Genomic DNA, 27,201 nt, shown 5'->3' on the forward strand with positions numbered 1-27,201 from the left:
ATTGCCCATAGTTCGATTAATCGAACCATGGACACCCCTAGTGACATAACACTCTGAGGGTGTGCGAGATGCATCCAACGTGATTCCGAGGTTATCTCTGTCATTTTGGTAAAGCAAGTTATGTGGTGTCATGCTACGGTTTCGGAGTGCCTCATCAAAACTAAATGAGTTAATTAGGTTACGTTAACCAACCTACTTAGAACCCTGGTTCTTGGCCTCATAAATTTTGCATGTTCATTGAAAAAGGGGATTATTACCGAATTTTCTCCAATGTTTCCTTGTCTAGTACGGACTAATAAAATTCAAATAACCATCAACCAGGTCGTTCTATTCATTGATTCATTCCTGCCAAACGAACTGCACTTTAGTTGGTCTAGTCCCTGTTATCGCCGGCATCTTGTAATCAGAGAAGTTGGATTGGATCGTTAAAGCCGACCTCCAGACTATGAAAAGTCATATACCACTGCCATGAATGCCTACACAACAAAATCAATTGTAATTTGTGGAGGCATGAGATCGATGCATGGCTCCTTCATAAGCTTGATGACTGTTTAAAGTTCAAAAAGACAAACCGACCGACTATATTATCCTCCAATGATTCAAAAGAAACTCTATGAGATGTTCATAAATGGAAATAAAGAGAGTACTTAGAATAGAGTAGATAAAAATATTTTAGATGAGAGAGATTTTAGAAATTGATTGGAGAGTGAACTAATATGATACCTGTTAGAAGAGATACCTTAGGAGAGAGATTTTAGGAATTTTTCAGGTAATTGGGTTAGAAATAGTGAGAGAGAGAATCTACTAACTTGATTTAATGGAGAGGTGGGAATGGAAAGGGAGAGAAACTCAAAAAGAATGCAGAAAGGGGAAGTTGTTGGAGAAAGAAGAGCCCATGTACGTGGACAATCTACCATGAATCTGTAATTTTAAGAGGTCTGTAATTTAAGAGGCTAACATGCACAATGATTCTATTGGTGATCTATATATCTTCAGTTTCAAATCAAAATTGGCTATTAAGAGTAGGCCGTGTTTGATGATGACCTTTATCAACCATGACTGAACCAGATGATGTTTTCTTTATATTTTAATTTATGAGACATGAGTTGATTCTTAAAGGGGTTAGGCTTCTATTTCCAACCTCATAGTTTTTTCTTTGAATTATTAATAAAGTCCATGGCTATCCCTCCACCTAGAGTAAATTTTGGGTTTAAAAAAATTAGATTCTCAATAACCATAATGTGAGTTATCACATTTTGCTTTCCAAAGTTAGCCAGAGTGATTCCTCCATGAATTGGGCCACACTGATAGCCAAGTAATTTATCATCAGACTTCCGAGGTTACAAAAATTAAGCATTCAACAAAGTCGAAGGCATGTTTATCAAATCTTAATAGTTAATACCTCAGCCATTCTCCCTCTTGAATACTAACTAAAAATAAAAATAAAAATAAAAAAAAATAAACCATTTCATTTCTCCCTCTTTAAACTCATAATGTACCCCAAGTTGGAAAAAACGGATACAGCCATTTAGAAAAAAAAAAAAAAAAAAGAAAACCAGAAAAAAACCCGCTGCCCATGACATGACAATCTGTATAGCTTCTTGTTCGGCCTGCTCATCAGGAATGCATGCCAAAATTGATGTTTGACACATGTATTATCCATTTCATTAAAAAGAAATCGTTACTGAAATCCATTATGACCCATCATCATCCTTATCTTTGGCACTCTTCTTGCTTTTTCTCTTGGATTTCAGTAATGGCGATGATGTGCTATGATCTTTATCTTTCACTTTGCTTTTCCTGTTGTGCTTGGGCTTTTTTCTTTCTTCACTTTCTTTAGATGTTTTTTTTCTTTTCACAGGCGGTGGTCCATCCTCATTGACCTGGGTCTGATTTGTCTCCTGTTCAACATTTGACAGTGGATCTACTACAATGCCTGAAACTTCTGCTAAGCAAAGAAAAGCACTTAGGACTAGATATGAAAGAGATAGAACTGGATCTACTTCAAAAAAAAAGGGGCTGAAAACCTACTAATTCAAACTTTAAGTACAGACAGAGATACTGATGTAGCTGAGGAAATAAAAAATGGATAAACTACAAAATACCCTACCTGCGGTTTCCAACAATAACAAATACCAAACCTAGGTTTATAAATTTGCTCCGCACTTACCTCAAGTTATCTGAAAATTATTCTACTGCTGAAAGACCATCTCCTAATGTTGGTCCTAGCTATCAGGGGTCTTGGGACAGGGGGACCGCAATACAAGCCTAACTTCAGCATTTTTGGACATGACTGTTCAGTATTGGTTGATTGGTTCTAGTTATTTGTTACTTCTATTGCTATATAGACGAATTACAGGCTACATTATAAGGTAGCAGGGCAACATTTACATCCTGCAATTGAAGCAGTGGCTGTGGAGAACGAGTGTTGTTATGGCAGAGATCATGGTTCACAATATCAGCAATATTGCACGAAATTTTCACAAAAAATTTCCTATTTTGCTAAGAGCAAAACAAAATTATCCAAGAAATCTTTTTTTTCCCCAATATCTCTGATATTTTGTCAATATGTTGGCAATATTTCAAGGGCAATTTTATAATGCACATTCTTTTAGATGATAAACTATACAAGTTATGGTGAACTGACCTCTAAGGTATCCAACCCTGTTCAAGAAATTCTTTCTCTTCTTGTCTCTTCTAAGTTCTTCTTCTCCACTTCATTCTCTTTCTTTATATAGATTTTACAAAACCTATACCCACTGCTTAAGATGGTATAAGAGCAGGTTTACAGCCTGTTAGTTCTCTCACGAACCCTAAGTCAATGTTTTCATTTGGTGTTGTCTTCATCTTGGTTCAAGCTTTGGGATAAGACATGGATGATAATGATGATTCTCGTCGTCTCAGTTCGTAACAGGGGCATTGAGGATGATTAGCTTGAGGTTAAAGATCAAGAAGAGATGGAGGTGGAGCAAGTTAGAGGAAATTCAGGCACAGGACACAAATATGTTGGTTGTAGTAGATCTTAATAAGGAAGTCATGACTTTACAAGTTCAACAAAAACCAACTCAAGAATTACAAGCTGGCATAGCACAAGTTCCACCAACAATAATAATGGAAGAAATCCAAGAGTTTGCTGAAGAATCAAGAACAGCTGAAAACATAGAGATGGCATTTCCTAAACTAGATATTTAAGGAAAAGTTCAAAATGCTGCAGTTGATAAACAAGGGGAAGACCACAAGATAGGCTAATTAATGATTTTGGTGCTCAAAAGGCTAATGTTATTGATGATTTAACAAAGAAGGTTATGCAAGGCAGTGTGTTTAAGTAGCTAATTGAAACTCCTACTTTTGTCATTGAGGTACATCAACTTTTCATCCTCAAGTTCTTCAAAATTCAAGGGCGAGTTTTTTTTTAATCAGGGGAAAATGATGCAGGAGCTGAAGAATCAAATTTGGAATTTTATGTATTTCCATATTTTTGGACAGGGTAATTTCGTCATTTTGTTCAATCCCATTTGGGCCTGACCATGGTATCTTGTTTTTCTAATTTAGTGGATTTAGTAGAGCTTATCTTCCAATTTTTAGTTTATTTGCATTAGTAGGTGGAAAGTAATTGTGTTTCTTGATGCACAAGACAAGTCACTCTATAAACAGATGTATTCTCCCTCCCTCCTTCCCTCCCTCCCCCCCTCTATACTTCACTTTTTCTATTGTGTAAGTTTTTTCTACCCTTGCTGCATCATTTTATATTGAAAACCTAGGAGGAATTCTTAGGTATTCAACACACAAATGGGTAAAAAGGGATATGGATTTATCTATGTATTGGCCTATCATGATTTTTATCCATTCAAATCTATTAGTTTTTCTGTGTTAAGAATATTTTAGTAAGCTCTCCTGTACAAGATTCGAGTACCATAAGACATATTGCAGGCTATTAAAACCTTGTGATAATGGAAGCATAATATGGTCACTAACCTTCTCCAATGAAATTTGAATCAATCACAACATTTGTGAGCTGCTGCTTCAAGAACACCTGCACCCAATAGTATTAATAGTGAAACAGTTGCCATTAAAAAGAGAAGCAAGTTATAAACTATAAAAGAGACACTACTTAAATGCATATTGATTTCTCAAACGTGGATTTCTACAGATCTCACCAATATGCATTTCCAGTAACCTCATTGACTATTCGATCAACTGGATTTGGTTCCAATTTGCAGTCTATTGTAATGGTGTATTTCTTTTGTATATGAGACAAAGGTGTTATTGTCCTTTAACTGTTATATTTTAAAACCTTATAAATACTAATGAAGTGAACACTTCACGAACACTGTTTTTTGCGCTTTCTTCTTACTCCAGGTAAGACACACATGATATCAGAGCATTGTCTGGCAATAGGTCAATCCTGATTAGGTCTTCTTTCCATATTTGAAATCATAAGAGGAATCAGCAGGAGCCTTGCTAGACTGACCGGACAGGAGAGCTACTTTCTTCCTTATTCTTTGGAGTTGTAAGAACAATAAAATATTCTCTGTGGTGGACAATATACTAGATAGAAGTCTAAAAGGGTTTTAAAAAAGGACTTCTGCTGCACTGGTTGGATGTATCTCTTCAGTTTAAAGGTATATAGAATGAAGCAGATTACCGTACCTGCCTGAATAAACCATAGTGAACAAGATAAGATTGGTCTACTGCCTCAGATATCAAGAGATTCATTCAAGACCAGAAGTATTCTGGTTGTATGAAGACTAGTTCTGACATTTTTTGGGCTGGTAAGGTTTCGGTTCATCCCGTGGAGGCTATATTAGTTCTGAGAAGGTGACTCCTGAATTATTGGATGGCCATATAACCTGTGGAGGCTATAACAGTCTCTGAACTTGATTTGTTTGGGTCGTAGAAGGGCAGTACATCCTGGGTAAAGAAATTTTTGTCTTGAAACATTGTTATTTGTGCTTGTACCTGTTATTGGGGTGACATTGTGACCTGGGTGACCAGGGTTCAAATCTTAGAAATAGCCTCTCTGTATATGCAGGCATAAGGCTGCATACATCTGTCCCTCCTCAGACCCCACATTGGTGGGAGCCTCATGACTGAAACCTGTTATTGGGGTGACAGCAGCTATCTGGTTTCCTCTCTCATTCTTACTTGTTAATGGACCTAGTTGTGTGTACAACTATTTTACATAAAAAGAGCTTTTTGTAGTGTCTGTTTTTGGTGTTGACAATAGTTACTGAAGATTCGGCATCTTCATGTGATTCGATCTTTACCTGGTAACAGTATGGACAGCATAATCCTCATATCTTTATTGTCCTTTAAAATGGCCTGAACTATTGGAATGGCTCGAGGAAGTAAGGCAATTTATTGGTGGAAGAGGAATACAAGGGTATCTAACCCAAAAGATAATCAATCCAAATGAAGATCCTGCTTATGAAAAGTGGGAAAAGGAAAACCATATGATTATGTCTTGGCTGCTATGTTCAATGCAGCCCAAACTGAAGAAGAATGTCATGTGGGCTTAAACAGCAAAAGGAGATTTTTGGGATCAAGCCAAATCTACATATGCTGAGTAAACACAGTGACTTATAATATATGTATGTGTGTGTGTGTGTGTAAGCCTGGCTGTATAGGCCCAATCCTAGAAATTTCCAGACTGGACTAGGTTGAGCTTCTAGGTTGGGCTACAAATGATTACACTTAATTTCCACCCAATTGAACCTCAAACAATCTTCCAAATACCTTTATTGATGGTATCTCAACATCCAATAAGGTCTCCAAGCATTCCCCTACATTCAAAGCTTTAGAAGAACATCTAGAACTTGTAGAATGCCTTCCCTACAATGTTCTACCCCTCCTAACAATTAGGTCAAAGTTCCACCTAATGTATGTCTAATTAGATTCATCCTCTACAACATGGAGAACCTTCCTCTATTTATGGTGTTGACAAGTTCATTTTCAAGCTACAAAAGGATTACAAGGTTTTCCTAAAATGAATCCATCTCCTTTAGACAAAATGAAGATAAACCCAAAACTCACCATTAACACTTCAAAGGGAATAAATTTTTGAGGTTGATTGATTTTGTGGGACCCATAAGATGTCCCAATCAATCACCCAAGGATTATATCGAACAACGAATCAAACTCATGAGATCTAAATAAGTCCTATGCGAATAGGATTTCTTAGTGCAGCACAGCAACAAGATTTTCCATAAAATGATCAACATAATCGTACAGTGGTATCCCACAGTTGTGTGACTATATGAACAGTCACATACCAGGTGTAAGAAGTCACCACCTTCTCTCTCCTAAGGACCAAAATCAATCAGGTTTAATGTTTTACGGGCTTTCAACTAATCAAAAAACTTACATAATAATCCTTCCCCTCTTAATGTTTTCATTAACGCACTTAGGAGAGGAATTATTACCTTCTAGGCATAAATGCATGTCTTCAATCAGAAGGTATAGAAGGCAGCTTGTTAAACTGAAATATCTAACAATTACTTGGCCTGATATTACATTTATAGTCAATGTAGTAAGCCAATTCATGTACTTTATTTCTACGGACATATCCTTCTTTGAGAATGAGTCTTTCTTCCCTATTTCTCCTCAGGGGGTGAATAGTATCGATGGGAAACAGGTCCAACAAGTCCAACTTCCTTCCATCCTGAATTCTGCTCCTTTTCATGTCTTCCTACGTAAGAGCAGTAGGGATCAGCAAGGTTCAAAGGATGTGGAGATACAAAAAACTATGCAACCCACACCATCAAACTCCCAAGAGGTAAATCCATCTCAACCAGGCACTCTCATTCCCATTGATACTTCTGTTCTCATTTCTGTTGACAATTCTATATATGACCTCAACATTCCCATTGTAAAAAGAAAGGGCATCGGTTCATACACTACAAAGCACCTCCATAAGAATAACGCTTGGGTGCAAAAAGGATTTATCCAAGTGTATGGTATTGATTATGCTGAGACTTTTGCCCCAATACAAAAAAGAAATCCATTCAAGCCCTTCTGCCTCTAGCTACTAATTTAGATTAGGAATTACATCAATTGGAAATTATAAATGCTTTCCTAAATGGTGACTTGGAAGAGGTGTACATGGTTCAGCCAACTGGTTTTCGAGCCAAAGGTAAGTGAACACAAGGTGTACAAGTTGAAGAAGTCTCTATATGGATATGGCTTGAAGCAATCACCTAGAGCTTGGTTTAGCAAATCTCATATAACTATTCAATATAAGGGATTCAGACAATGCCAACCTGAGCATACACTTTTTGTCGAAAGGAGTGAAGGAAGAGTTGCAGGTCTAATAGTTTATGTAGATGACATCATTATTACAGGGAATTGGAACTCTAAAATACAAAAGTTAAAAGAGTTCTTGGATACTCTATTTGAAGTAAAACTGCAAAAGATCTTTTATCAATAAAAAAAGCAATTTACTAAAAGTTGAGATAAAAGATACAATTGTAAGAGAGCAAGGGAAGAGGTAAGCTCCCTTAACCCTCCCCACATAAAATGTACAAGATTACAATAAAACCCAAAAACAATTGAACCCTTCCCACCCCTTGTTTGGCAAGTGCATCTAGCCATCTACAAAGGAATTAGCACTTATTTTCACCCACTACAGTCTTAGTTCCATACCCTGAGTCAGCCACTTAAATCTCCTTCTTTCATTAACAAAACACCAAAGTTGTTTGAAACCCCCTAAGCAAAAGATCTAGGACTGTAGTAGTATTTTCTTGGGATTGAGGTTTCTCATTCACAAAAGGGAATCTTCATTTTGTGGTCAGTCATCCAATCTGTGGTGTTGTGGGTAGACCTATTCATGGGCCGGGTAGCCCGATGGCCCGGCCCGGCCCATCCCGCACCCCGGTTGGGCTTGGTCATGTAATTAGGCCTGCAGGCCTGACCTCAGGCCTAACACAGTAAGCCCGATTGTGTTACGGGCCGAGCTCGGGATTTGTCAAAATAGCCCGGCCCGAGCCCGAGCCCGACTCAGCATTATATATTTTATAAAATACATAATATATATTTTATATATTATATAAAATATATAAACAATATAATATTTATTGAAATATATATATATATATATTTATAATTTAATATATACATTTTTTTATTTTCTCTCTCTCTCTCTCTCTCTCTCTCTCTCTCTCTCTATTCAGACGCTTCAACAGTAGTAACAACATGGGCTAAATTTCGGGCTCAGGCCCAGGCCCGGGCTTCGGGCTTTTTATGAGGGCCGGGCTCGAGCTCGGGCCTTAGAAAAATCTGTTAATACAGAGTGAAAGCCCGGCCCGGCCCATGAACAGGTCTAGTTGTGGGCTATCTAGTTGGAAAAAAACAATAGGATTTTTTAGCAAAAAGCTAAGACTGAGGCTGGGGTTATTAACTTTATAATAGAAGAGCTTAGGAGTTGGTTATCTCTTTCTAATGTATGTAGAAATGTTTATAGTTCTGGTTCTTTTTTGAGGGTGGACTTTTTTGGGGAGTCCTAGTTCTGGTCGCACTTGTACAGATTCTCATTGTACAAGACCTTATACTTTAGAATCTAATACAATATTTTACCTCTTCAGGAAAAAAAGAAAGGAATCTTCACTTCTCAAGGGAAAAACATCCTCGATTTCTTATAGGATACAAGTAAGATAGGAGCAAAGCAAGCTGACACTCCTATTGATGTTAACCATAGATTGGGAAATTGTGATGGACAACCTTTGAAAGATTCAAAGCAGTTTCAAAAGCTAGTAGGAAGATTGTTGTATTTGTCCAAGACACACCTTGGCATTGCATATGTTGTTGGAGTTCTCAGCCAATTAAGTATTCTCCTAAGATTCCCCACCTCGAAGCAATAGAGAGAGTTCTCAAGTACCTAAAGAAATACCCACGAATTAGCCTGTTGTTTAGGAAGCATGATCACATATAAGTCGAGGTTTACACTGATGAAGACTAGGCAGGATCTACTAGTGGATATTGTACTTTTGTAGGAGAAAACTTGGTGACTTTGAGGAGCAAAAAGCAAAGTGTGGTTGCGAGGTCCAGTGCTGAGGTTGAATATAGCGCTATGGCACATGGATGTTTAAATACTTTGGATGAAGAACTTGTTAGGAGAACTAGGCTTTAGTGTATACAGCCTTATATATCTCTATTGTGACAATAAGGCAACTATAAATATTGTAGCTAATCTTGTTCTCCATGACAGAATAAAACACAGTGAAGTTGACAAGCACTTCAAAGAAGAAACTTGAGAAGGGTGAAGTGTGTACACTTTTTTTTTTGATAAATATGAAATGTGTACACTTTATGCCAGTTCCAAGGAGTAGCTTGTTCATATCATCATACTTTTTGTGTCACAATGAACTAATGTGACAAGTTGGGCATGATTGTCATGTATGACCCAACTTGAGGGGGAGTTTTGTATTTTCTAGTAGATTGTGTCACAAGGGCACTATTGTAATTTGACTTGTATTAGCTGTCACCTCATTATAAATAAAGAATTAGGCACCTCCAACCTAGATTTTTCGACCATCCAAAATTTCTCTCCTCTTCTTAATCTCCCCTCTCTTTTTCTTACCTTCTCATCAATAACAAGGAGAAATAGAATTAATGCAATAGAGAGAATAGCAGCAATAAGAAGAAAAGAGAGAGAGAGAGAGAGAGAGAGAGAGAGAGAGGGAGAAATAAGAGAGAAAGAGTGGAAGAAAGAATGGCCTGTTGGAAAGAATAATCTTCCCAGTCCAGTCAGCCAATATTTATAAACTATAGGAGGATTTTTCTAATGCAAACTAGGTTAGTGTTGGTTGTATGCAGAGAAAAGCCATGAAAAATATATTATAAACTATAGGAGGATTTTTCTAATGCAAACTAGAGGGTAGTTTAAGTAAATACATGAAACCATAAGAGGTGTCTAAATAAATGACCCTTTTGTATTTCAATTATAGGTTAGTTTTGGTTGTATGTGAAGGAAAGCCATGGAAAATAGATTATAAAAATTATGGAAAAACAAAAGGTTGTTAGCCCACAGAAACATATAATTTTGCAATAAAGAGTCATAACCATCCAAAAGTGTCAAGTTTCAAAACAAACCGCAGAGAGAAGTTGGCGAGTCTTAACATCCCAGAAGCGCAAATAGCCATCTAATCCTGGAATGCCAATCCATTCAGTACAAAATCTAGCAAAATAAAATGCAACTAAACTTTGACATAGCCATAAAAGTATATTGAAATAGCTCCTAAATTTACCAAGTCACAAAATGAGGATATGTATATATACAGAAATCATGTCCAAAACTGCCATGCTTACCATAATAGGTCTCAGGACAAAACATATAAAGCCATACTAAGTACCAATCAACAAATCTTACAATTTATGATATGATTCACAATTTGAATCATCCCAAGTGTTCTTTTTTTTATCAATAACACTTTCATTAATTCATCAAAGAAGATTTACAAAAGGAAGACAAACACGCTTATCTTCCAAGAGCAACAAAGAATCTCAAGAAAAGGAAAAAAGAAAGAGAAAAGAAAGAAAACACACTAAAGTTATAGCTTGGCCCAAAAAAGTGAATCCCTTTCTGACCCTTGTTTAGCTAAACCATCAGCTAGGGAATTAGTCGATCTTTTAACCCAACGTATCTTAACCTCCATCTCCCGCACCAGCCACTTGAATTTCCTCCTCTCATTATTGTACTTCCATAAGCCATTGTGATCTTTAAGCAGCCACCCTATCACCACCTCTGAATCCCCTTCAATTAAGAGTTTCCTGATGTTCAACTCCTTAGCTTTTTGGACTCCTTCCATAACTGCAAAGATCTCAGCTCTAAGGGAGTCGCCCACTCCAATTGGGCCTGAGAGCATGGCAGAAATGACCCCATTTTCATCCCTAAAAACACCCCCAATCCCCGATTGTCCCGGATTTCCCCTGCTACACCAATCAAAGTTTAATTTCACGAATCCACTAGGTGGAGGGGTCCAAGCCACACTCATTACTGACTTAGTTTGTGTGCAACTTGCAATTTCACCCCACTTCCTCAACATGTCATCCACAATGTAATCTGTGAAAAGCTCCAAAGATTTCAGCCACTGTAGCGCCCTAATATGAATGATAGCCCTCAGATCTGCTGCTCCTCTCTGAGCTTCTGAGAATATCCTGGAATTTCTTTCTTCCCAAAGTGTCCAACATACCACAGCCCTTAATCCTCTCCACATTGTCCTTCCCCTTTTTATCCGCCACCTGAAAAAAGAAGGGGAAAAAAGGCCTTGCAAGTCTAATGGGGGGTTCCAACAACAACCAAATAGGGACAAAGCCCATTCCCAAATTGACCTCGCAAAATGGCAAGACACCAGTAGGTGAAAACCAGTCTCCCCATCCGCTTTACAAAGAACACACCACTGAGGTGACAAACAAGTATTGGGTGTCTTTTTTTGGAGTAAGGCACCAGTGTTGATTCTTTCCAGATAGGCTTCCCAACAAAAACTACCAACCCTAACAGGTATTGCTCTGCACCAAACCTCATCAACAGGAAAAGGAGGGGAGGTAGGACTGGTGGACTGGATTAAGACTTTGAAGAAAGAAGCACAAATTCTAGAATCCGCCCTAGTGGGGTCTAAGACAACGTTATCAAGAATTGCAATAAGGCTCAAAATAATGTCTAAGTCTGAGTCCCTCAAATCCCTTCTTAGACCCAAGTTCCACCCAATCCCAGAAATGGAAGAGGATGGGGTGGTAAAAGACGAGATTGGCTCATTTTTCAAATTAGAAAGAGCAAACAAAGAAGGAAACTGATCCTTTAGAGGGGCACTCCCCACCCAGATTTGTTCCCAAAATTTTATGGAGTTACCGGAATTCAAATCATACCTGATATTAGGGGAGAAAACTGGTAGTAGGTCATGAATGGCTTTCCAAGGAGAATTGCTTGTGGTCCTAACTCTGATTCCAGCGTCCCATCCATTATGCTCCAGCCCATGAATACTTGCCACTATTCTAGCCCAAAGCTTCTCCTTCTCCAATGGGAATCTCCACAACCACTTTCCCAACAGAATAATATTCCTTCTCCTAATATTCCCAAGCCCCAAGCCACCACAAGTCTTACTCCTACAAACTATCTCCCAGCTCACTCTATGATCCCTCTTTTCCTCTCCCAGTTCCCACAGGAAATCTCTCATTAACTTCTCCAATCTATTAGCAACCTTCACTGGGATTTTAAACACCGACAGGAAAAAGATAGGTAAATTAGCAAGCGTGGCCTTAATAAGAGTAACTCTCCCACCAAGAGAGAGGTAGTTCTTTTTCCATGACACTAGTCTTTTTTCGAACCTTTCCACCACCAGGTTCCAAAAGCTCTCTCTCATGGGATTATCCCCTAAACGCAACCCTAAGTAGTTCAAAGGCCAGCCCGAGACTTCACACCCCAATACTTCAGCACTCTCCCTGATCTCTCCCTCCTTCAAATTCACCCCCATAACTTTGCTCAAACAGTTGTATCACCGACTTCAAATTCCTAATAAAGCTCACATTACCGCCTTCACAAAAAAGAATCGTGTCGTCAGCAAACTACGAGTAAGAGGGGTTTCCGCCCTCCCAACTCTCCAGCCTCTAATGAGCCCCCTAGAATCTGCTTTGTGAATCAATTTCCCCAAAACCTCCGCAATTATAATGAACAAGAAAGGAGAAAGGGGGTCTCCTTGTCTTATACCCCTACTGGCTGGAAAGAAGTCTACCACTGTCCCATTCACTAGCACTGAGTAATGACAATTTTGGACACAACCCATGATCCACTTACACCATCTAGCCCCGAACCCAAATTTAGTCAAAACTTTCCTCAAAAATTCCCAGTCCACCAAGTCATAAGCTTTTTCCAAGTCCAACTTACAAACCACTCCCTTCTTCTTATCCCTCTTAAAGTTCTCCACACTCTCATTAGCAATTAAAATCTGATCAGTGATTTGTCTTCCATTCACAAAAGCTCCTTGGTAGCATGCAATGATATCTGGCAAAACCTTCTTCAACCTCAAAGACAACACTTTTGCAATGATCTTATACAAGCTATTAACCAAGCTAATTGGCCTAAAATCCTTCGGGTGGGAAGCATCTTTCTTTTTTGGAATTAAGGCTATAAATGTGGAATTCACACCCGGATTGACAATTCCTCTCCTGTAAAACTCCTCAAATACCTGCAAAAGATCATCTTTCAAAATGTCCCAACAATCATGATATTGTTCTATCCATAGAAAAAACAGCCTCCTTGATCTCTTCTAAACTAAAGCTTCTCTCCAACCTTCTCCTGTTCTCCACCCCTACATCTGGCCAGTCCAAACCTTCTACCCACACCCTTCTACACACAGGCCTTCTTAGGATAGATTTTAAGTGCTCCACACAAGCCCCGGCAATCTCCTCTTGATGCACTAGCTCAACTCCATCTACTACCAATTTGGAGATCAGGTTCTTCCTTCTCCTGCCTTCTGCTAGAGAGTGAAAAAACCTTGTGTTTCTGTCCCCCTCTTGCACCCATTTACACCGAGATTTTTGCCTCTAGCTAATTTCCTCCTTGTGCAGGCAATCCTCTAACTGTCTTCTTAAATCTCTCCTGACCTCAATGTCTTCGTCTCCAACTTCTCCCCTTTCTTCTTTAAAGTCAAGGCTTTCAATCTTATCCAACAGATCTCCCTTTCTTTTTTCTATCCTCCCAAATTCCACTCCTTGATTTTTGCTTTCAAAAATTGAAGTTTCTTATGGAATTTCATCCCCTCCCATTCCACCAATGGGTTACACTCAAGCCACCACTCCCTCACTTTGTTGTTAAACCCTAGGTGAAATAACAACATATTTTCAAATCTAAAGGGGGTAGGACCTCCATGCCTTCTTTCCTCCTTACATAAACACTATGGGCCAATGATCGGAGGTCACCCTTGGAAGAGCTCTAGAAGCCAAGGTTCTCCAATGGACTTCCCAATCCAGAGAGAACAGGAATCTATCCAATTTAGAGCAAATGGGTCTAGATTGGAGATTTGACCAAGTAAATGTCTTATGAGCTAAGGGGATCTCTTTAAGCTCAAAGTCCTCCACAAAGCTGTTAAACTTCCTCATGCTTTTTGTCACTCTCTGGTTAACCTTATTGGATTCCTCCGAGAATCTAATCACATTGAAGTCCCCACCCAAGCACCAGGGCCCATTCCACAACCCTCTAACATCCGCCAATTCCTCCCACAACTCCTTTCTCTTTCTGTAGTCATTCGGTCCGTAAACATTTGTGAGAACCCACGTAAAATCACCCTCAAGCTGCTTAAACTTCACGGAAACCGAGAACTTTCCAATCAACTCCTCCAAGCCTTCAACCACATCCCTCTTCCACATTGTTACAATCCCCCCGGATGCACCCCAAGAGGGAGCAGCCACCCAACTGACCCCCCTGGCTTTCCAAACACTCCGTGCCCAATTGCTATTAAACTCCATTCTCTTAGACTCTTGCAACAACACAATGTCTGGGTCAAACCGTTTTATTACCTCTTTTATTGTCGCTCTCTTCCTTGCACTCCCAATTCCCCTCACATTCCAACTGAGTATCTTCATTCCACTTCTTATTTAAACCCCTTGCCACCTTCCACTACTTTCCCCCTTTCCTCCTATCTCCTTTTACCCTGAGATTGTTGTCTCCTACATCTCTCTTCAATCTCTCAACTTCACTCAATCTCCTCTTCTGTAAACTTTCTTTCAATACATTCTCACCGAGTCCTCCACCCCTACCTTTCCTACAGAAACCCCTCCATCTCTGCCCATCTTCCCGTTCTTCCTCTCCCCTGGTCCCACCTTTGTTCTTTCCTCTTCATCCAACCTCCCTCTCCTATTACTTCCCTCCTTCCCTGTTCCTTTCCCTCCATCTCTACCCTCAAACATTTCCCTCCTCTCCACTAGCCCCTCTCCTCTTCCTTCCTCCCCTTCCCTCCAAATCAATTTTCCTTCCACTTAAACACTTTTTCAATGATTTCCCACACTTTTTCACTCCTGAACCTTCCTTCCCTCACCTTCCCACTTTCCTTCATCCCCTTCTCCCCCTCCTCGGAGAGCCCACCTTCTAGCACAGCTACATATTCATGGGTTACAGGACATGAAACAGAAACGGAATCTGGAACCAAGGACACAGGAAACACATTAGTAGCACAAACCAAATTCACCGGGTTACCTGGGATTGGTGGACATGCCAGAAAAGGATTGCTCCCAGCCTCCCTCTCATGTTCCAGAGGTTGGTAAACATCTGTCTCCCTTAGTTGGTTGGAAAGTATTTCTATCCTTTGGCCAACTTGGTAATCTTTCCCCTCTACCCCTGGTTGACCCCTAGATGGTGTGTTCTTGCTCAGCTTCCTGTTCTCTCGGTTTATCCCTTCTAACACTCCTTGCACACTCTGTAGACTTGGAAATGAGTTGACCCGATTGCAACCTACACCCTGAAATAAGCTAGCAATATTCCACCCATCCACGTCACCACCAGCACAACTACCTTCGTCGTTTACACTACCCACACTAGTACCATCAGCAGAAAGGTCCTCCGCTTCTTCATCTCCTTCACTGCACTACGCCCATCCTTCATCCTTCTCTTCCCTCTCTTCAGTTCTGTCCCTATCGAATCTTGGATTCGGCCTTTCTGAGGAGCGTCACAGTTGGCTATGCTCCTCCAAACATCACTGGGAAACCCACTGCAACACCGGTTTCTTCTCCATCTTCCGCCGCTGCGCACAAGCCCCCCCCTTTCTCACGACTTGGGACGATGATAGACCAATAGCACTGTCTATCAGCGCCCCAAGAGAAGCCCCTTTGCCCCGACCCATGTGACGACTTAAGTTATCACATGGGTCCTTCAACCGAATCCCCCTTTCAGTGTTACGCCCACCCGACCCACCCGCGTGACCTTTTAAGTTGTCACGCGGGCCCTTCCAATTCTGTCCCAGCTCAACCCTCACCCCGCCTGACCCACCCGCCACCTTCAACAGCTCAGACCAACCCTTTCGGCTCCCTAACCCACCCTACCCTTCCGCCACGTCAGCAAAGGAAGAGAATCTCGCCATTAAATTGCTTAATTCAAACCTATTTGAAATTTTTTCCTTAATGGGATTTCTTGTCATTTGGTTTTCCCCAACCGGCTCAGTAACCCCAAAAAAACCTTGTCTGCTCCACCTTTTTGACTCCCAACAAACGCCCTCCACATGTCCACCACCCCGCCAGCTGATCATCTTCTACCTTAGGAACACCTCCCCCCCACGACCATTCAACTTCAGAGACCACCCACACCTTGTACCAAGCATCATCCGAGCATATTTCAATGACCCTCGACAAGTTCTCGTGCCTTACACCAGCAACCTGCAACTCCACGGCACCCAAAAATCGTTTATCAGCTTTCATCAAGATGCCTCCCAGACAATGCACAATGTGTTCAAGAACAGAGTTCCGCCAGAGGTGAAATGGAAGGCCTACAAGCTTCAACCGGACACAACCATCTTGGACTTCGACTTCATTGCAAAATGGACTCCAGTTCTAAACCTGTATTAGAACTCCATCCACCACTACTGCTTTAAAACTTAGCTCTTGGTCGCCTACATCAAGCACAGCTTTCATCTCTGCAAAAGGGAACAACAAAGATTCACTCCCAGATCCTAACTCCCCTGCCACAGTACACAAAACCCTTCTCCAGTCTGTCACTCCTCTATCGGCCACTAAAACCCTTCTTTTCTTCCACTCACCCTTCCCTGCTCCTACCAATAATCTTCGAGGACTAGACGCGCAAGCAACCAGAACTTCAGTCGGAGTGCCTTGCACTTCTACTCTCCCAGAGGAACTAACCGAAACTGCCCCTTCCTGAGCTTTTTTACCCTGGTCTTTGGAGAATTGACCAGTTCTCTTCACGCCCTCTGCTCTCTTCACTTCCAAGGCTACAAGAAAAGACTGTAGCACCTTCACAAAATCCATCAACCCTTTTCGTAGCCTCCCTTCTGGCACACACAGTAGTTGCTTTCCATTTGTTCCGAAAAACTCCACCATAGAGATAAACCAACCCTTTCTGTTTCTTTTCACTTCTGTCACATATTTCTTACCTGGTACAGTCAAAGAATTTGTCCATCCAATCACCTTATCAGAGTTGATGGCCACATCTATGAAACCTTTCAACCAGAGTAAGACCTCCTTTGACACCAACACAGTTACTCTGTTATTCTCTCTGATTTTCAAAACATCCTCACCTTTGATCCTTTCCTCTTCGAACTTGAAAGTCTTGGCTTCGATCGACACCTCATACCTCCACCTTCCTACTACTCTGAACCTGTTCTCGTCCATTCCACCTTCCTCAACCCTCAACCCTCAGAGACTGCTACCGTTACCCTCTCACCCTCTCACCCTCTCTCTTCATGCCATAAGACCTACCGTGAACATTACACAACGACACATCATTCCAAGTGTTTTGATTTGAATCATATATCTGAATCCTTTTCTGCAAAAATCTTATGATTTTTGTTTGAATCCTATGATTTGATACATAAACCTTACAATTCCTACAATTCACTGTGATTCAAATAAAGTCAATTAAGAATTAGATTTTTAATTTGACATTTTTTTGTTTATATTTAATTTTGTCAAGGGAGGCTTGTTTTAAATTCCTTACTAGAAAATGGTTTATTTACATGATCCAAGATTAGATATTGAGTTCACTTTGCATTATATGTAGGTTGAAGAACCATTGTAGATGGATTTATTTGACTTTCAGGTCAAGCTTGACTAAATCATCTTAGACTGTTATTGTATAAGTCATAAATCTTATAGTTTTAGGTACATATATGGTATATATCAATTAAATAGTTTAAAATCACTTCCCTGTATATATTTAGCCTTTTAATATATTTATATTTAATATTTTGGCAAGCTTGTAAAAAATAGAAATAAGCTTACAATTTATGATACAATTCACATTCAATTCGATTCAATTTACAATTTTCAAAACAATTATGAATTTCAAAACATTGGCCTTAAACATATTTTTTTCTTATTTCTGTATTAAAGGGAAATTTTGATCTTTTCATAATACTTCCTAAGTTTAATCAAAGTACAACTCTACACTTGAATGTCAATCTTTGTAAGATTTTCAAAATTCCATCTAATTACAAATATCAATATTCACTACTTGTTCTTTTAACTCTACACTTGAATGTCAATCTTTGTAAGATTTTCAAAATTCCATCTAATTACAAATATCAATATTCACTACTTGTTCTTTTTATTTTAGTTTTAGATGTTAAAGCATAAAGAGAGAGTATAATTTTATTTTGACCTTTTAATAAGAGCCTAATTTTAATCAAAGTACGACTTTGAACTTGACACTTTCAGTCTATTTTGGTCATTATAATTTTATTTAGAAGCACATTGAAGTATTATTGATAGAAAAGGGATTTTTATTGGGTATTTGGGTTTTAGATTGGTCAATTTCTTAATATCATCATCATCCATCCCATATTGTTCTCGATTGTGAATAGTCTTGTCAGTTAATGATTTTTATTTATGGATAACGAGAAAATTTTGTTAAAATCAGGAAAGAATAAGATAAAATGTACAAGGAAAAAGTGTCAAAGCATCCCTTACAAGGAGTACAAACTCCCCCCCTCCCCCCCCCCCCAGATAAACTAGTTACAAGATTAAACAGCACCCCTGCTTTTCCCTTTTTTATCAGCAACAAAAATGAAGATTACATTCATTAATTGAAAAAGTACAACAAGAGGTTGTGGTTACAATCAAGGAAATATGGTTATAGCCTCAGCTATCCCACCCATCCATACATTTTACATCAAAGCCCAAAAGAGTTGCTACCTATTAACTCCCTGCTTTGCCAAGCCATCAGCCAAGCTATTAGCTGATCTTTGTACCCATTGAATTTTAATCGGTAATCCTTTATGAACCATTTAAACTATCTGATTTCATACCTGAAGCACCATGCAGCTCTTGCCTCCTCCAATAGCCAATTGATAACCACCTTGGAGACACCTTCAACAATCAACCTTTCAACTCCTAGCTCCTTGATTTTCTGTACCCTAAAGCTTGCCACCATCATCCCTGCCCTTACTGAATCTCCTCCTATGAGACCTAAGTACACTACTAGGATACTCCCATTCTCACCCCTTATTACACCCCATATGCTAAATGGCCCAGGATTAGCCATACTACTGCTGTCAAAGTTCAACTTTACTACCCTCTACTCAGAAGTGTCCACTCTTTTGTAAATTTTGACTTTTTGGAAGAAGATAATGCAACTGTCCCCCAATTTCTAAGAATCTCATTAAGTGTGAAATCAGAAAACGATTCCAAGGTCCTCACACAACATGAAACTCTTAGAGTAATGGTTTCAATTAAGGCATCCACCTTACTCCTTTCTTTTTCCTCAAACATTCTTGCATTCCTTTCCTACCACAACGTCCATACCACTACAGCTCTTGTGCATTTCCACTTTACCTCTTTTCTTTGGATATCTAGCCACTAAAGCGCCAAACAACCTATCCAAGCTAACAAGAGTATCCCAACTACAACCAAAGAAAGCTAGAAATCAATTCCAAATACAACAAGTCAATGGACAAGACTTTGTAGTATGCAATCTCACCATTCACCAGTTAGGACACAAAGGCCAATTGGGTCTTCTTTTTCGCAACATATCACAAATACCAATGCTTCCATAGAAAACTCCCAACAGAAAGCACTGACTTTAGGAGGAATAGGAACATATCAGACTTCCTTCACAAGAAAGGGCTCAAAGAGGGGAAGTGACCCTATACAAGATATTAAAGAAGGAACCACAATAAAAGCTTTTGGTAGACTTAGGAACCCATAGATGTTTATCATGAGTTGAATTATCAAGAACCACACCCTCCAACAAACTCAAGAGGCTAGAAGCAGGAATAATTCTAGACTCTCTTAGATTTCTCCTAAACCCATATCCTAATCAAAACCAAGGGGCAAAGAAGAAGGGAGAACAAATTCAGAAATAGTTGATCTGAATGATCAAGAACCACCCCCTCCAACAAACTCAAGAGGCTAGAAGCAGGAATACTTCTAGACTCTCTTGGACTGTATTTGGTTTGAAGGAAAAAAAGTAGGGAAAGGAAGGGAGAGGTAGGGAAACCTTTACAAACCTTGTATAGGTTTCCATACCTTTCCCTTCCTTTCCCTACCTTTTCCTTCAAACCAAACATAGCCTTAGATTTCTAGATTTCTCCTAAACCCATATTCTAATAAAAACCAAGGGGAAAAAAAGGTAGAATAAATTCAGAAACGAGTTTATTTTTAAGGTCAAAGAGAGTATAAAGAGAAGGAAAAACAACTTTCAATGAGAACTCCTCAACCAGAAACCTCCACAACCATTTCCCAAGTAGAGAAAAATTCTTTTTACTAATATTGCCTATCCACTTTGCTTCTACTTACTAACTCCCATCTAATCAAATGGTCATTCTTTCCCTGCTCAAGTTCCCAAAGGAAATGACTAATCAACTTCTCAACTCTTCTAGCAATCACTTGTGGCATCGCAAACATAGAGAGGCAATACATAGGGTCTTTCCCCAAGAGAGATTTTCTTTCCAAACTGCCAACCTTTTCTCTACTTTCTCCACCACTGGATTCCAAAATTTATTGACTTTAGGGTTGGATCCAAAGGAGAAACCTAAATACTTCATTGGCCACTCACTACATACACACCCTACAGCTACAGCCCACAACCTTAACTCATCCTCCCTTAGGTTTAGACCTGCCACCATGCTCTTCCCCCAATTGACCTTCGAATTGGAAAGTTCCTCAAACAACCTCACCCCTAATTTTAAATTCTCAAACCATTGTCTACTCTCCCCATCACAAAAGATGATGATGGCATCTACAAATTCAAGTGGAATAATACAAGTCTATCACTTCCTAGACTCCACCCCTTGAACAATTGCATCCTTTCTACTCGTGAGATAAACCTTCTCAACACATTTGCCACAAGAGTAAAAAGAAGGTAACAGATAACCTTGCTCAACCACCTAATGGCCCCAAAGAAGTCCTTTATGGTTTCATTAACAATCACTGAGACTACAAAATGACAAGTTTGCAAGCACCCCCTAATCCATTTACACCATCTCTCCCCAAAGCTACTTCTCCTCATAACTTCAATCAAGAATTTCCAATCCACAAGATCATAAGCTTTCTCCAAATCCAACTTAATCACAACTTTTTCTCCCTAATCTTCTCTATTCCTCCACAAATTCATTTTCTACAACGATCTGATCTATTATTTGCCTCTCCCAAATAAAGGTCCCTTGAAATTGTGAAATAATAGAACCTTCTTAATCCTCAGGAAGAATTCAGCAATAATTTGTAAATGTTGGTCACCAAAATAACTGGCCTGAAGTCTGTGTTGACAAGCCTCCACCTTCTTTAAGAGTTGACTCATTTAACCTAGCTAGTTGAACCATTAAATTGTTCGGCCTGGTTAGCAGGTCATAAGGCAATTATTAGTTCTCTTTTTTTCTTTTATATTTCTAGCCATTTTCATCATTAACAAAAATTATTCTTATTTATCACACTAATTTTTGTTTAATATGCTGAATATATAATACTATAGATATGCCCAATTTTTTTATAAAGTTTCTGTATATATATAGTACTTTTATTTATTTTATTACTTAACTATGACATATGGGTTGACCCATTTGACCAAGTCAGTTGAACCCTAAACCATTTCGCTCAGTCAAAGAATCATGGATCAAAAAAAAAAAAAAACCAAGTCTCTTTTGCTTTTTTTGCATTTATGACCAGTTCAACATTAATAAAAAATAATTCTTATTGATCGCACTTATTTTTGTCTAATATGATGAATATATAATATTAGAGCTATGATAAATTTTTCTACATATTTTCTGTATTTTCTTATAATTTTTTACATTTTTATCTATTTATTACTATGATAGTATTTGACCCAAATGATTGAACCACTAACCCATCACAGAGACAGAAAAATGGTTCCATTTGGGGTCAATCTTAAAAATTTTTGCAAGTCTCCCCCTGCCTCCTAGAGACTAATTTCAATTTGAGTCAGCATATCTTCTGCTTACCCCCGGCCCCCAGAAAGAATAAAAAGAAGCAACTCCATACCTAACCAAAACACCATTCCAAGCCCACAACATTACTTCAACCAAAAAAAAAAACTCCAAGAACAAACAGACATCTAGCACCTTTTTTTACCAGTGAATATTCAGATTTATAAAATCAAAGTCAAAGATAGTACAACTTAGGGAGAGGCACGAGATGCTACCTCCCCTTTAAAGAGGGGAGATGGAAGAAACCATCAACCCTTTAGTTAAAGAATATAACAAAGGAAAAAGAAAGAAAATTACAATGAAGCCCAATACAATGAAACCCAAGTAGCCCCTTGTTTAGCAAGATAATCAGCCAAGGCACTAGCCGATCTACCCAGCCACTGAACTCTAACTGTCATGCCCCTCGATAGCCATTTAACCTTTTTTAAAATATCCTTAAAGTTCCAAGTGACATCTAGAACTTGATAATCACAACAAGAATATCTTCTCACAATTAGAGGAAAGAAGTTTTGAATTCTCAAATCTAGAGTGGAATAGAATTCCAGAGAACATCTTCCCATTAATAGAGAAAAGAAGTTTCCAATCTCAATGGAGAGATCAAAAGCCCCAGGTCCAGATGGGTTTTCTATCACTTTTTTCCAAAACTGTTGGGAGACTTTAAAAGGGGATCTTCTAGAAGTCTTTGATGAATTCTTTCACAAAGGGTAGATCTCTTCCAGAGCAAATGCCACTTTTATAACCTTGGTACCAATGCAAAAGAAGGCTATATCCTTTAGGACTTTAGGCCAATAAGTTTGATTGGAGTTGGTATAAGATTATCTAAAAGGTTCTATCTGAAAGATTGAAGTGCGTTCTACCCTCGGTGATCTCACAGTTCCAAGGTGCTTTTGTTGAAGGCAATTTGTAAACCAAATTCTAGTAAGTTAATGAGTGTGTTCTTAAGAAGAGAAAGGGAGGAGGGAAGGGGTTGGTTCGTAAACTGGATCTAGAGAAAGCTTATGACCTAGTGAATTGGTCTTTTCTCCTTGAGATTTTAGAGAGAGTTGCTTTTGGAGAGAGATGGAGAATGTGGATTGATGCTTGTATTAGCTTTTTGCATTACTCAATCCTAATTAATGGAGTTGCAAGAGACTTCTTCCCCACCAAGAGAGGGATAAGACAAGGTGATCCTCTTTCCCTATTCTTATTTACTTTGGTTGTGGAAGTCCTGAATAGGATGATAATTAAGGCTAATATGCAAGACCTAATTAGAGGTTGGAGAGTTGGTAGGAATCAAATTGTGGTCTCCCATCTCCAATTTGCTGAAAATAAAATTTTGTTTTGTGCAGGAGATGACCCAAACTTTACTAGGAATTTAAAGGGTTTGATTCAAACTTTTGAGAGTGTCTCTAGGTTGAGGGTAAACTGGGGAAAAGTGGAGTAGCAGGATTTAATATGGAAGAAGGGAAGATTCTGATGATTGTTGAAATTTTGGGGTGTGAAGTTAGGCACTGGCCCTTCGTTTATCTAGGACTACCACTAGGAGGGAATCCAAGGACTTATGGATTCTGGAAACCAGTGGTGGAGAGGTTTGCTAAAAAAATTGGCCTTGTGGAAAAGGAATTATATCTCTATGGGAGTCAGAATAAGTCTAATAAGAGCCACTTTTACAAATCTTATTCATTTCTTGTCTACGTTTCATATCCCGAATAGGATAGCAAGACAATTAAAGAAATATATGAGGGACTTCTTGTGCAAACCTGGAGAGGAAAAAAATGGAACACTTAGTCAAATGAGAACAGGTTTGCAAACCTAAGGAGAAAGATGGCCTAGGGACTAGGAACATAACTCTAAGGAATATAGCCTTGTTAGGTAAGTGGTTGTGGAGATGTCCCTTTGAAAGGGACTGGTTGTGGCACAAGGTAATTGACAACATTCATGGATTGGGTGATAATGGCTAGGATGCAAAATTATCCCCTTAGTTGACTTCTTCCTCTCCTTGAAGATTAATTTTTTAGGTTTACCCAATCTTCCTCAATTTCATCTGCTATGATGGGGGAAATGATAATAAAATCCAATTTTGGAAGACCTTTGGTTGGGGAACCCCTCTCAATTTGCAATTTCCTTTGCTTTATTATACTCTCAAACTTTAAAGGTGAAATTGTTTCTAGACTAGGAATACCTTCTCCCCAAGGGATTAACTGGGACCTTGGCTTCAGGAGAGGCCTAAGGGAGAATGAATGTGACTCTCTTATTCAATTACTTGAGATGCTGGAGTCAGTTTTCTTGGATCAAAATGTAAAGGATTCTAGGATTGGTTAATCTCTTCCAATGGCTTATTCACCTGTGCTTCTTTTTTTTCAATAGCCTCACTTTGCCTAATTCCCTAGGGGTTAACTTCTCGATGAAAGAAATTTGGAGTAAGCCTATTCCACCTAAGATCCAAGTATTTTGCTGGAAAGTTTTCCTCGGTAAAATAAATACTTGTGATTGCAGAGAAGAAGGCCAAATGCTTGCATCTTTCCTTGTATGTGCTTCCTATGTAGGGCCAATGGTGAATCCTTATCCCATTTATTAATCTCATGTTCTTTTGTGCACTACATTTGGGAGTATTTTTGTTCTCTTTTTGGTTGCAAGTGGGACTCCCTCAAGATATGTTTGGTACTTCAAATATTAACTTTCTTGGGGGCTCAAGCCTTAGCTGGAAGATAAGAAAGTTTATCTTCCCCTTTGTAATTATTTTTCTGATTAATTAATGAAATGTGTTATTGATCAAAAAAAAAATATTAACTTCTCGAGACAACCAAAGAAAAGAGGGAGGATAATGTGGAGGTCAGAGAAAGAAGCAATAATCTGGGTGATTTGGGAAGAGAGAAATGGGAAAATATTCAATTAAAAAGGTAGATCAATGGAAGAGGTAATTGATAAAAGATGCACATTGGGTATAAAGTTGGTGTAAAGCTTTCAGGTCTTCTTAGTGAATGAAATACTAAGAGCTTGGATGCAGGTGGCATTTTCATCTCAAGAAAAGGACAGGGGTTATCATGGTTTGAAAACCTCTAGAAGGTACCAAGTTTAAACTAAATTATGATGGAAGCTCCTTAAGAAATCCAGGAATGGCAAGAATAGGAGGTGTCTTCATAAATTCCGAAGGCAGGGTGTTGGCCTTATATTGAGGACCTATTGAAGTTGGAAATTCTTTTAAAGCAAAATTATGTGCATTGTTGAAAGGATTTCGATTAGCAAAACTAGAATACCAACAAGTGGAGGTGGAAGAGGATTCTAAGATAATTTTCATGTGCAAGATGTAGCAATCATGTTCCGTTGACTTTCAAGCATGCCTTTAGGGAAGTCGAAAGTATCTCTAAGGAACTAAATACTGAATTTAAGTGGGTTAGGACTGCCAATGAGATGGCTGATACCCTTGCTAAACAGGGGGTCATGAGACAGCAACTTTTTTGGGCTTTGCTATAATCGTTTTAGTTGTTTGGGTTGGCAATCTTTTATCACTTTGTACCGAACTCTCCCTTTTCAATTAATAAAATAAAATTCTCACTGATCAAAAAATTAATTTTGCTCAAGAGTCATTGTTCAAATAATGACTCTTTGGAGATTGGATGCTTAGTCAGTTTACTCTGCCTTCTTGAGAAAGTTTGTTTGAACCCCTCTGAACCTGACAAAAGAATTTGGGCACCTCGATCAAAATGATTCTTCTCTTGTGCTTCTTTTTTCAAATCCCTTTGCTGTTCTAACCCCCAACAGGCCTTCCCTGTTAAGGAAATTTGGTGTAGATTTGTTCCCCCTAAGATTTTGGCTTTTCGCTGGGAAGTGTACTATGGGAAAGTAAATACCTTGGACAATCTACAAAAGAGAAGACCTTTTCTCTGTATTTCCCCCAACTAGTGCATCCTTTGCAGATCTCAGAGTGAGGACTGTTATCATTTGATAATTTCTTGTTCCTACTGCAGAGTTATGGGATTGGCTACTCTCTTTGTTTGGGAGCAGTTGGAACTTGCCAGCAGATTTAAGAATGTTTTTTGATCCCTCTACTTTTGTTTGGCAGCAGAAAAGGGGTAAAATCATGTGGAGGTGTGCAAGAGCTGCATTGATATGGACAATTTGGGAAGAAAGGAATGCTAGAACTTTTTTGGAGAAGGAAAGGAACCTTCAAGAGATTAAGGACTGTGTCTTGGTTAGGGTGATTCATTGGCTGAAATCTTTGGACTTGTTCCACCAATTCTCCTTTAATGACATTTGGAGTAATTGGGCAGCAGTGGCAAGTTGTTCCTCTTCCAAGACTAAAGTGAGAACAAGCTGGTCATCACCTCCTGCAGGCTTCTTGAAGTTGAATTTTGACAGAAGCAGTCTAGGAAACCCAGGCCTTTCTGGGTTAGGTGGGGTATTGAGGTATGAAGTTGGGAATGTGATACTTACCTTCTCAGGTCCTTTAGGAGTGGGAGACTCTACTAGAGCAGAATTGTTTTCTGCCCTGCAAGGTCTACAGTTTGCAGCTCAATTAGGGGTGGAACAGCTCAAAGGCCGTAATAAGCTGGTTGCGGGACCCAGAGTCAGTAGTTTGGTGCTTCAGGAATGAAATTAAAAAGTTTAAGGTGCTGACAAGAAACATGGACCTAAGAATACAATGGGTGGGGAGATCAGAAAATGCTATGGCGGACTGTCTAGCCAAGCAAGGGGCAGCTAGGGAAGTTTTGTATTGGGCACAACTGTAACTTATTGCTTTTGTTTTCTTCCTTAGTGGAGAGATCGCAGCTCGCACCTCTCCAAGGGTTGCTTGTATGTGCTAATATTTCCAAATTAATAAAAGGTTCTATTTATTTATCAAAAAAATAATAATGACTCTTTGGAGCAAAATTTTAACCAAAAATAGCCTTAACCTCCAAGCACATCTATGGTTCTTACCACATGAAGCAATCACTGGGAGCTCTGGATGTCTAGCTATGGATCTAATACTTCCAGAACACTTTCCTACAAAGCATCCCAGCAATTTCCCTAAAAAACAAAAACACCATGATTAGTTATTTGTCAAACTGAAACTTACCACTAATAACCAAAAAAAGGATAAGCAATGCCAGGATAAAGCATGTCATAAATAGGAACCTGAAAAAAATGA

General features: G+C 39.0%; 1 protein-coding gene across 2 annotated transcripts in view; it reads right to left on the reverse strand.

Moving 5' to 3' along the window:
- Positions 1–211: 211 nt before the first annotated feature.
- Positions 212–27,201, reverse strand: part of LOC148861995 (Transducin/WD40 repeat-like superfamily protein) — a 35,824-nt gene continuing 8,834 nt past the window's right edge. Inside the window, exons 9-12 of one of the 2 annotated variants that reach the window (XM_088985537.1) lie at positions 26,991–27,080; positions 10,087–10,142; positions 3,976–4,033; positions 212–476 (exon numbers count right to left, since the gene is read on the reverse strand). In XM_088985537.1, the coding sequence (XP_088841663.1) occupies positions 454–476; positions 3,976–4,033; positions 10,087–10,142; positions 26,991–27,080 (227 nt within the window). In that variant the 3' untranslated portion in view covers positions 212–453. Of the gene's footprint in view, positions 477–1,282; positions 1,946–3,975; positions 4,034–10,086; positions 10,143–26,990; positions 27,081–27,201 lie in introns of those variants that run through there. The other variant, XM_088985536.1, reaches the window with a different exon arrangement.

The sequence above is a fragment of the Nelumbo lutea genome, chromosome 4, assembly GCF_056320005.1.
Source record: "Nelumbo lutea isolate HS-2025 chromosome 4, American lotus-T2T, whole genome shotgun sequence".
In the NCBI taxonomy this organism is placed as follows: Eukaryota; Viridiplantae; Streptophyta; class Magnoliopsida; order Proteales; family Nelumbonaceae; genus Nelumbo; species Nelumbo lutea.